The sequence below is a fragment of the Rhinoderma darwinii genome, chromosome 6 (assembly GCF_050947455.1).
Source record: "Rhinoderma darwinii isolate aRhiDar2 chromosome 6, aRhiDar2.hap1, whole genome shotgun sequence".
Classification (NCBI taxonomy): domain Eukaryota; kingdom Metazoa; phylum Chordata; class Amphibia; order Anura; family Rhinodermatidae; genus Rhinoderma; species Rhinoderma darwinii.
This window is the reverse complement of record NC_134692.1, coordinates 48,273,628-48,286,315: the sequence shown is the minus strand read 5'-3', so window position 1 is coordinate 48,286,315 and position 12,688 is coordinate 48,273,628. Positions and strand designations below refer to the sequence as shown.

The 12,688-nt window shown below is 41.4% G+C and overlaps 1 protein-coding gene across 1 annotated transcript in view; it reads left to right on the top strand.

The window, feature by feature from the left end:
- Positions 1-12,688, top strand: part of LOC142656299 (uncharacterized) — a 154,989-nt gene that overhangs the window by 111,431 nt on the left and 30,870 nt on the right. Inside the window, exon 8 of the mRNA XM_075831193.1 lies at positions 920-1,066. Within this exon, the coding sequence (XP_075687308.1) occupies positions 920-1,066 (147 nt within the window). The remainder of the gene's footprint in view (positions 1-919; positions 1,067-12,688) is intronic.

The window sequence follows — 12,688 nt, the reverse complement described above, 5'->3', positions numbered from 1 at the left end:
CATCGGAGACCCGCGTTTAACAGTGATAGATAAAGGTAATAGTCATAAATCAGCACAATTCTATGCCATTTCTTAGAGTGAATTCACATACAGCCGTTTTAGCTTGAAGTCAATGGGAAAATATAAAATCCCTACAAACCTTGCTTTTTATTTTTTTGGTGATGTTTCCAAAACTGCAGGAAGCGATATTTGCATCATTTAGCCATTATGACCCGTAGACTTCTATAGGTTTTCTTTTACTCTTTTACACAAGTGCGTTTTTTATGTCATTTTTGGTGGGGGGGGGGGAGTTTACAGAAAAAAGCCTGTGTTGTAAAGAGGAATCTTTGCATCACATGATCTTTGAATCACATGATTTGCAACGCCACCTAAAAAAAACGAAGGTAGTAAAACACACTATTAGCAAAACACGCCACCAAAAACGCCATAAAAAATGCATGTACCATTTTATTTAAAAATATTTCTTTTTGTGTAGCTTTTTTTCGCCAATAAAAAACAACACACAAAAAGTGTGTGTGAAGAAGGCTTTAAGTGTTCCATCATAAATTATGTCGGTGAGACAACCAGGATGTGAGTTACATTGTAAAAATGACCTGCTTCCAAGTATCAGTATTAGCATTAGATTTATGACTGACACTCCATCTTGGGAATATTACATTGTCCAACATGTCATTGACGATTGATCTGGACGAAACATTTTACAGCATTGTCACTTTGTCCTTTAGTTTAATACCTTAGGGTAACATTAGCTTCGAAGGACCCTGTAGTTACTACTTTATTGCATCCAAACTAAATCCACAGTGGCTTTGACCAGTAAATTTCCACTTGTTTTAATCATAAGACTCCTGCATTGTCTTTTCTCAACCTGACAATACTTGTATTCATTCCTTTATCAATCTAATTTCTCATGCGGTTTTAGATGGATGACATGAGAAGGTTCATGTTGACCCCAGATGAGAAGCTGGCACGTCATCTAAACCGGAGGTTCCAACATATAGACAGCTGGATGTTACCCCAAGAGACCATGGCGACATCACAACCCCTTTCCTTCAGAAAATACCAGCAGGTAAAATGTTCTTAAATTCTTTATCTCTGCAATATATTGTCTTATGACACAGAGGAAATTAAGCATGGTCAATCCATATATTTAAGATTTTAGTTGTATAGTTACAGTCAGTAAGGTAAAAAAAATGTTGCTCTAATTCAACTTATTATCATGAAGTATATACATTTATGTAACATGTAACAACACTTTAATTTTAATATGATATACACTATATGGCCAAAAGTATAGGGACAACACTCCTAATTATTGAGTTCAGGTGTTTCAGTCACACCCATTTCAAACAGGCACACAGCCATGCAAACTCTATAGACAAACATTGATAGTAGTAGTAGTAGGGGTCGTACTGAAGAGCTCAGTCACTTTGCCACCTTTGCCAGTCAGTTCGTGAAATTTCTGATCTGCTATATCTGCCCCAGTAAACTGTAAACGCTTTTATTGTGAAGTGGAAGCGTCTAGATGTAACAAGAGTTCAGCTACGAAGCGGTAGACCACACAAACTCAAAGAGCTGGGCTGCCGAGAGCTGAAGCATGCACTGAGTAAAAATCACCTATCCTTGTTGTGTCACTCACTACAGAGTTCCATACTACCTCTGAAAGTAACATCTGCACAAGAACTGTGCATCAGGAGCTTCATAAAATAAAATTTCATGTTCAAGCAGCATCACACAAGCCTAAGTTCACCATGCACAATACCCAGCGTCGGCTCGGGTGGTATAAAGCACTCCACCAATGGCCTCTGGAGTGGTGGAAAAGTGTTCTCTTGAATGACGAATCACGTTTCAGTATCTGGCAGTCTGATGGACAAATCTGGGTATGGCGGATGCCAGGGAAATGCTACCTACCAGAATGCATACTGCGCATTGTAAAATTTGGTGGAGAAGGGATAAAGGACAGGGTTGACTAGTCCTCTTAATTTCAGCAAAGTGTAATGTTAATGCTACACCATATAAAGACATTTTAAACAATTGTTTCCTTCCAACTTTGTGGCAACAGTTTGAGGAAGGCTCGTTCTTTTTCCAGCATGACTGTTCCCCATGCACAAAGTGAGGGCCTTAAAGTCCTGGTTTGACAAGTTTGATGCTGAGGAACTGCACAGAGATCTGACCTCAGCCTTATCAAATACCTTTGGGATGTATTGAAACGTGAGTTGCGAGCCAGACCTATTTGTTCAACATCAGTGCTTGACCTCGCAAATGCAATTTTGGTTGAATGGGAACAAATTCCCACAGACACACTCAGAAATCTATATTAACACTCATGGTGTAAAGGATTTGCCAGACACAGCTTCTGTGTCGACGCCCGTGGGCAATCAGTCTGCACCTGCTCCTATGTCTGTGAGACTGACTCCATCTTCCACCACTCAAGATGGCAGGCTTAGGAGTGGGAGAGCCTATCACAGCCTGGCCAGACGGAGCTAGCTCCCGCCCACTGTCTATTTATACCTGCCTTTCCTGTTCCTCCTTTGCCTGTGATTCTTCTATGCTTGTTTCCTGGCTTGCTGCTGCTGCTTGTACTACTCATCCTCTGCTTGTTATTGACCTTGGCTTTCTGACCACTCTCCTGCTCAGCGTTTTGTACTTTGTTCTCTCCTGGTTTGACTCGGCTCGTTCATTACTCTTGTTGCTCACGGTGTCTCCGTGGGCAGCTGCCCTGTTTCCCTTGCTTCTGTGTACCCTTGTCTGTTTGTCTGTCTTGCACTTACTGAGCGTAGGGACCGTCGCCCAGTTGTACCCCGTTGCTTAGGACTGGTCATTGCAAGTAGGCAGGGACTGAGTGGCGGGTAGATTAGGGTTCACCCGTCTGTCTCCCTACCCTGTCATTACACATGGTTTTCGAATGAGATATCTAACAAGCTCATATGGATGTGATGCTCAGGTGTCCACATACTTTTGGCCATATAGTTTAACACTTCCCTTCCAACATCATATAACATTTTACTTTTTCAGTACACAGGCTATATTGTCTTATAAACCCAGAAGTGTCTGGCAGCGGCTTGTCCTTCTCTCCCGTATTGAATGAACATAAACGCTTGGGAAAGCCATGCATTTATGTTTTCTGGTAGATTGGGTGAGATAGCTGGTAGCCGAATGAGCAGAGCTATCTTATGTATGTGGCCAGCTTTAGTCTTTCTATTATACGTCTCTCCCTTTAAAAACAATTCTTAACTTTGACTACATTTTTAAAAAAAAAACATTAACCAAACTGCCCTCTGTGAACTTCCCCTTAGGGTATAATACTCATGTATTTGGCAAGAGTTGCTCTATATTTAAAGAAAATTGTGAGATTCTATAGGGAAGTAAAGTTCTGACAAAGAAAATGATGACTATTATTTTTAGGCGCAAGTTCACCGGCAAAAACAAAAGAAAAAAATAGTAGGGTTGATGATCACTGACAAGCTGCATTGTTAGTATTATTATTGATAGTGCCTCTATAAAATGGTTATTGGGAATGATTTATGTCTAAAGTTATTTTGGATGAAGTTTTGGAATCTGTGTGGACTGTGTATATAACACTTTGTGGTTGGATAACTCCCAGTGTTCAGGTTTAGTGCATATACTTGGGACATTTTGCTTTGATTTCCCAGCTGTGCATTTTGCAGACGACTTACTATATGTGATTAATCACGCTGAGTGTTTTCCTGCCTTTGGGCCATTCGCTGCTTTAGGAGGCTAAGCATTGAAATCTTCCGCACCATAATGATCAGGAAATATTGGGGCTCATTTGTAAAAAAAAAAAAAAATATTTTTCTGTCAGTTTTATATTTGTTAAAATGGCACAGATTTCATCAGACATGTGCCATATTCAGAGATGTGTGTCAATTTGGTACAAGTATATACTATATACCTGCCAGAAATTCAAGGGGTTCTCCGGGAGTTCACTTGAATGGGACTGAGTTGCAGTGTCACAGCCGCCAGTATGTACAAGCCACTGAGCGTGTGTAAACAATGAAGAGGGTGTGATGCTTGTAGGAACGCCAGAGCCCGTTCAATGTGCTGAATGGCAGGGATTCTAGAGGTTGGACCCCCAATGATTGGCCATCAATGTTTAAAGGGGTTTTCTGAGCGAATATTCACTTCACAGATCGCAGGCGTTCCAGTGCCACCGCTCCAGTCCTACCCGCTGCTGTTTATTGACATGACTGTAGCAATGACCTGCACATTTACCCATCTGATCGCAGCAGCCAATTATTGGCCTCAGCAATCCTGTGCTGTAAACATACTGAGACCAGTGATTGGCTGCAGCGATCATGTGGGTAAACGGGCATGTCATTGCTGCAGCCATTTCAATAAACAGCGGCGGGGAAGAGCGATGCCGCAGCGCTGGAACGCCGGAGATCTGTGAGGTGAGTAATGGCTTTTTTTTTGTTTTTTAAATGCATCCCTCCTGCCACTGCCACTTTTTTGTATAACTAAGAGAACCCATTAATGTCCTGGAGAAACTCTTTATATGAAGTATAGGACATAAAAATGTTCAATATAGTGAAATAGGCTTTACATTTTCCAGGAAGGCACTATGGGGCATGATTATCAATGCGAGTATGCCAGTTTTCTGGTGTAATTCCATTGAAAAGGATGGCTTTCATTGGGATACCATATTATCCTCTAGAAGCAACGCTGCATGCCACAATTTTTTTTTTTTCAGGAAATTGCATGTACTTCATAAGGCAACATTTCTGTGTTACTCTGTGTAAAATTGGAGGCACATAAAGTAGTTATGTAGAGGTGATGCTATACATGTGCTACCATTAGCTCTAGTGCAGCTGCTTATAAGCACAATCCACGCTATAAAGAGTTAGTCCTTGGAGAATTGAAAAAAAATTGCAGACACATGAACATATAGTATGGGCTCATGCCACGCTATGGACACTGTATTGGAATTTATAAGGGATTAAGGCCTCATGCACACGAACGTAAAATTACGGGTCCATAGACTTCTATTGGCCATGGGTACCTCCCCGTATGCTTATGGGAAGGTGCCCGTGCCGTTGAAAAATATAGAACATGTCCTATTTCAGGCCATAATAACGGCACGGGCAGGCCCATAGAAGTCTATGGGGCTCCCGTAATTACGAGTGATTACGTGTGTGCACCCGTAATTACGGGAGCGTTGCTAGACGACATCAGTGGATAGTCACTGTCCAGGGTGTTGAAAGAGTTAAACGATCGGCAGTAACTGTTTCAGCACCCTGGACAGTGACTACCAATCACAATATAGATCAACATGTAAAAAAAATAGAAGTTCATACTTACCCAGAACTCCCTGCTTCTTCCTCCAGTCCGGCCTCCCGGGATGACGTTTCAGCCCATGTGACCGCTGCAGCCAATCACAGGCCAATCACAGGCTGCAGCGGTCACATGGACTGCCGCGTCATCCAGGGAGGTCGGGCTGGATGTCGAAAGAGGGACGCGTCACCAAGACAACGGCCGGGTAAGTATGAATTTATTTTACTTTTACTACGGAAAGGGCTGCCCCTTCTGTCTATCCTGCACTGATATAGAGAAGGGGCTGCCGATTAATGCAGTGTAATTTTCCAGCGAAAACGTGCCCGTAAATATGGGTGGAATACTGGTGACACCGGACCCGTATTTACGGGCACGGATCCATAAATACTGGTGCAATACGGGTCGAATACGTGTGACCAAGGACCCGTATTTACGCCAGTATTTACGGGAGGAAAGAAATACCTTCGTGTGCATGAGACCTTAGGATGTGGTGCATAACACGAGGGGAGTAGACAGAAATCACAGTGCCCCACGGCAAAAGTCAGAAGCATTATCTGTGGCGGTGTGTAAAATGTCGGGGGGGGGGGGGGGTGTAGTAAAGGCAAAAACTGCACCCATGGAAGTTTCTGACAGGCCTGTAAGCATGGGGACGGGTTTCATTTTCTCTTTTGCTTTTTTCTTTTTTATCTAGACTACTAGAAATCCTCTACAATTCAAATCAAAGTAACTTAACTTATCTTGCATTTACCCCATAGCAGGGAACAAGCATTTTGAACTACTGTATGCACATCAGGACCCTGCAGTAAATTACAACCATGACAAAGCTGTGTCTTGGATGTCATGTTTGGACCCAGCCATAATATATTGGTGAAGTTAAGGAAAGAAATGTTCTTAAGTGCAGTTTCACACGACCAAGTGCCACTCGATTCACATTCACTTTAGCGGGTGATTCTCCGATCCGTGGAAAGATAGGACATGTCCTATCTTTCCACGTATGACTGATGGGACCCGGCCAGCGCACACTGTCATGTGCCTGAGGCATAAGGGTTTTATGGGCGTTCACCTTCATTTTCCTTTTTTGCTTTCTGCTTTTTGTTACATCATATCTAAAAAACAATCTCGCAAAGAACAAATACTCATAAAAAAAATAAAAAAATATTTCCTAGGGTGCGCTCATACGTAGAGAACATGCATTATATTTCCGCAACAGAAAAATATTCTGTAATGCAAGAACTAGAGAAAACTGTCCACGTTGCAGAATATCTTTCCTGTAAGCATTCTTTGTAGTACAGTATTCTGCAGCATATTTGTATGCTGCGAAAATACAATGCAAGCATGCCACGTGTGAGCGCACCTTACATTTATGAAATGGAATAAATTGGAAGTCACTTTTATTATTTGTGTGCATGTATTGATAAGCTGTAACATAAAAGCTTATTTTGTAAATGGTCTCTATTATTGATATTGTATTAAGGCAATTATTAATTTGTATTCAACTTCTTGAACTTTATTGTACTGAATTCTGGAAATGAAGGAGTTAATTTTAACAGCCAATATTTCCAATTAAGCTTTTTGTCTCTACCCCTCCTTCCTTTGGTTTCCATGTTTTAAATACCAGGGCACGGACCCCACATGGGTGCTAATTTCCACTTTCTTGTTTTTTATTAAACAGAAAGGTCAGATGCATGAAGTGACAAACCTTTGGAGACGAATTATTTAATAAAGCTCAAACACTGAGATGTGATGTGATTATGTTATAAACTTCATTAGGCTCTACAAAAGCATGGGGTAAATTCCTATCTAAAAAGTGAATGGATATATATCATGGTCCATATATTCAAAATATATTTAAGGCAATGCTAGCCATGGTGTTGTTAAACAACATCTGATTCTAGAACTAAGAAAACGTCCTACTGGCCAAAGCAGTTCTGCATAGTTGTTGTTAGCAGTTATCTAATTATTAGAGATGAGCGAAATTATTCTATACGAATTTCACAAAAGTTTCAAATTCTGAAAAATTGGAAACTTTTGTGGTTCGGGGGTCACGAGCAATATGGCGGCCATCGACAAGCATCAGACGCCATTAGATTAGAAAGATTAGAAAAAGGATCACATGACCCATAATTCCTTGCAGTTTGCATTAACAAAATGCACTGTGGTTATCTCTCCCGCTACCCATATAGGCAGAGCCGGCCTTAGAATAGATGGCGCTCCGTGCAAAATTTTCTTTCGATATCCCACCCCATCATAAAAAAATGCCCCATAAAAAAGTATAATCCCACGCACAGTATAATGCCGTTTTTGGTGCCCCCACAAAGTATAATGCCCTTTATAGTGCCCCTACATAGTATAATGCCCCCTTTAATGCCCCCACACAGTATAATGTCTCCTAAATTCTGCCACACAGTATAATGACTCCTTTAGTGACCCCATAGTATATTGCCCCCTTTAGTGCCCACACACAGTATAATGTCCCCCAAGTGGCCCCATACAGTATAATGCCCTTTTTTGTACCCACACACAGTATAATGTCCCCGAAGTGCCCCCACACAGTATAATGCCTTTTAGTGACCCCCCACACAGTATAATGCCCCCTTGTGACCACTACATAAGATAAATAATACCCCTTACACAATATAATGGCCACCTTATGCCCCAACACAGTATAATAATGCCCACCCCACACAGTATACAGCCCCCAACTGCCCCCTTACACCCCCACTGTGTCACTCTGTAATTATGTATAGACAAAGGCTACCTTGCAGCCTGGAGACCCAGGAACCGAGCAGTGGTTGATTTTACTCACCACTCGTCCGGGCACTCCTGAGACCTTCTCTGTTCTGGTCCCGGTGCTGCACTGTGACACACACGTTGCATTGTTACGTGACACATCATGTGTCAGTCTCAGTGCATCGCTGGCACGAGAGCCAGGGGCGTAACTAGGAAACACTGGGCCCCATAGCACACTTTTGACTGGGCCCCCCACACAGTCCCCACTTGTAGATTGTGCCATACAGCCCCCTGTAGATAGTGTCATACAGCTCCCCACCTCCCACTTGTAGATAGTGCATACAGCCCCCCATCTCCCCCTTATAGACAATGCTATACAGTCCCTCACCTCCTCCTTTTAGACAGTGCCATACAGCCCCCCCACCTCCCCCTTGTGGCTAGTGCCATACAGCTCCCTACCTCCCCCTGGTAGATATTGCCACACAGCTCCCCACCACCCCCTTGTAGATAGTGCCATACAGCCCCCACCTCCCCCTTGTAGACAGTGCCCCCTACCTCCTACTTGTAGATAGTGCCATACAGCCCCCATCTCCCCCTTGTAGACAGTGCCATACAGCCCCTCACTTCCCCCTGGCCATACAGTCCCCACTACTCCTTTGTAGACAGTACCCCCCAAACAAATAAAAAAATATATATACTCACCTAGGACCCTTTCCACGACGAACGGAGCTACTCCGCAATTCCGATGGAATCCTTGCGTATACCGGCGTGATCCAGTGTAGCCTGTATAAATGGCAGAGAAGGGAGATACCTGCCATAGTGTTCAATAGTATCTGCGTCTTATGGATGCAGATACTATTGAATATAGCATCGCTACCGCTGTAGCAGCCATAGTGGCTGCTAGAGGCGCCACAGGGTATGGGTCATCTCATGGAGCGGGCCACGCAGCAGATGCTATGGCTGCTATTGCAGTAGTGACACCACGAGAGCAGAGAAGGAGCACCCGGACAGAAAGGCAGCTGCAGAGTCACTGGGCCTTGGCGCTTCAGAAACACAAGCAGGGGAAAGGAGCCAGCGCAGTGTTCCCTTCCACCTGCTGGTGTGATACACGCTGTGCGATGGCTGCCCCTTTCACATCACTAATGCAGGCTTGGTGTTAAGAGCTTGAATGGAGACATCAGAAGACATCAGAGAGCCAGAGACTAGTTTTCGGGGCAATCGTGGCAGTTTTAATTTGCGGCAAATTTGATAGAACCGAATCGAAATGGACCCAAAATGGACCCAACACAAACATACCAAGTAAGGAAACAGTTTGTTTTTTATATATATGAATAGGTAAAGTAGAACATACATAGAGTCTCTATTTATGAAGCAGTATAGAGAACATACTATAATCAAAAGAGGGTTCACATGGCTTAAACTGTACACGAGCACAGGGTATATAGTTTTTTGTTTTTTTTTAAATGCTAATAGACCTGCTAATAGGAGACTTAGATCAAAAGCCAGATACAACAGGATGTGGCCAACATATTCATAACCCTGGGAGGAGAAAACAGTCGTAAGGAACCAAAAATCGAATACATAGAGCTGAACTCCTAATCTTCTAAACATATGACAATTAGCATATTTTGGGGATCCTCCCAGGACCCCATTAAAGATTTTTTTTTACTGTGTAAGCATTAAAACCCTGAGATTGAGTCAGGTAGATCCAGCACTTTAATGTGAAGAAGCTTGGATTTATTGTCTATATCATAAGTAATTAATCGGTGGAGGTAGACGCCATCTGCCACTGCAGAGAGAAACGTTACATTTTGCCCTTACAGCACAGATCAAGATGATCTGTCTTTTCAGTGTCAAATTCAGATTGGATTTTATGTTCAGTAATTCTGAAATGTCACTTCAGTGCTGGTCAATTGAGCTTCAGTGCCAATAGCTTTTAGATACTCCAATTATCCAAGCCACAGGGTTGGTCTCTCTCCATGAAAACTGTTTATGGGAATTGAAGTAACCGGGTTCAAAGTTTATGTTTTGAACCTGTAGTACATATACCTCTGGGGGTACACAGCATCTCTTTAGGGGGTACTTGCACTGTCCTCATGGTGTGCTTTCAATGTGCAACACAGTGTGTCATGATGTATTTGAGTAGGGGTACTTGACTTAGAAACATTGAGAAACACAGATCTAAAGTGAAGGCCCTATATTGAGTTGGTGTAGGACAGTGTATCAGTTTTAACATAAAGTTGGCTTCAGTTAGTTATAGCCATCTTAGGGCCGGGTTGGCATTCCACTGGTCTAAATACTTATCTGAATATTTTTTTCAGGACTCAATAATGGATACCACATGATCCCAGTAGTGAATTGGTCATTGAGCTCCATTCCAACAAATTATCAGAAACTATGGCTAATGATTTGTGTAGTAAAAAAACTGGTACATTTACTGGCATGTAAATAGTAGCTGCATTCAAGGTGAATAAATAATAGTGGGTGTTACATGTTTTGAGGATTACACTTGAATCTGCATGGTTTAGGGCAGGGGTAGGCAACCTTGATGAGACAGAGTTCTACTGAAATAATACAGAAACCGCTGTCACTGAACCCGTCAGTCCCGCTGACCTGACGGATACAGGTTTCAGCACATGATACAGCTGCTCTGTATCCAGGATACAATGCAGTTGTATCTGAAAAAGTAAAAATAATTTTTAATAAAAAGTAATTACAAAGTTGCACCAAACACACTGATAACTAACAGAAATAATATCTATTTCAATGTTTTAGATTTTCAAAATACAGAAAAATAAAACCTTTGCTAAGGTAATTGTTCTTATTGAATATTGTGCTATAGCAAAGAGGAAGGAAAAATAGTTTAGGATTGAAGAATTTTACATAATTTTGCTGTAAATATACAATGTATCACTTGAATGTAAAAAGAACTATCAGCAATTCAGGAAATTGAAATTTTTATACATAGAATTAAGTAAAATTAAGAGCCGTTATGTTTACAGTACAGTACAATGAAATTCCTTTCAGTCCGGCATCTGACTGCAATATAATGTAAAATTTCAAGACCAGACACAGAAGACTGAGCAGAAATAATACATTTGGAAATTCTGCTAATAAAAAAACAAATACAACAAATAAGTATCATATTTTGTGCTTCCTTTAGGAAGGTCCTCTACCCTTACAGGTGAGTTTTATCATTGTTTGATCATCCAGAATACTTGTTATTCCTCCTTATGTCAGATCCCATTAATGCTGAATCAATGGAATGTTAACCCACATTTATCAATGTATTTGAGCCTTTTTTCGGGTTCATTTTTCTCCAAAATAGTGTCTGATCTTCTTTGTGACATATATATTAACAGCAAAGTAATTTACCAAAATCAACAAATATGTTAAGAGAAATTAAACATAAATCCCATAAAAGATCAAAATCTTGTTAATGCACATCGTTATGACCTATAGAAAGGTGTGGTATTAACCTAAAACTCACAGATATTGTTAAAAAGGGGAGTGGAAATAAGGCGATGGATTAGTAGATCATTTTGAGTTTTGATACAGAGTCAAGGTAGATACATGTTTACCATGTGTAGCCTGAAATTAAATTTTTCCCATTTAATAGGACCACAGAATCTTGTACGGGATTCAGGATTGTTATAAATTCAAGTATTCCTATTTAAGAGCTTAAATAAATAAAGAAGCAAAAAGCACGGCGCCACATAGTGCAGGTCAGCAGGACTAAAAAGGAGTAGAGAACGTAGTTAGTATGCTCACCACGTGGAGGTTGGTAAAGGCAATAGGTAAATCCACTAGTGCTGCTGCCAGGATCCAAGCCGGTGAAACAACCAGTCACCGCTAATTAGAACACATGGAGAAAATGAAAAAAGAAGGATCCTATAGGGCGCTGCTGCGTGGCTGGAGTAGATAGTCAATAATGGTAGGAAATATATAAAAAGATATTTATTGAACACATGAAGGGCTACGCGTTTCAACACTGAACCAGTGTCTTCCTCAGGCCGTTAAAAACATATACAAAGGGGTTGCTTATATACCTAAGACGTTCTAACGGCGCTCTGAACGGTTGAGATGGCAAGTGACGGGACCGTTCAGAGCGCCGTTCGAACGTCTTAGGTATATAAGCAACCCCTTTGTATATGTTTTTAACGGCCTGAGGAAGACACTGGTTCAGTGTTGAAACGCGTAGCCCTTCATGTGTTCAATAAATATCTTTTTATATATTTCCTACCATTATTGACTATCTACTCCAGCCACGCAGCAGCGCCCTATAGGATCCTTCTTTTTTCATTTTCTCCATGTATTTAAGAGCTTGGCATTGCGGTCTAACCATGGTTTCCAAAGTTTTAGAAACCTGGCTCTGGTCTTCATATCCCAGTTAGTCAGTACTTCCAATTGACAAATCTGCGCCACCTCATCCCTTCTTACTTTAGAGAGGGGATATTTATTTTACGCCACAGTTTAGCTTCAGTAATCAAAAATGTGGAAAGATGCTTTTTACTGGGAGTGTAATACGGAACTATATTAAACCACGGTCAAGACAAATTTAGTCTGCAAGTTACATACCAGTCTACTTTAATAAAGATTAAACGTCAGGCCTTTTATTACCATTAAAGACAGAAGACAGTTTTATGGGCAACAACAGGTCCCAGAAAGT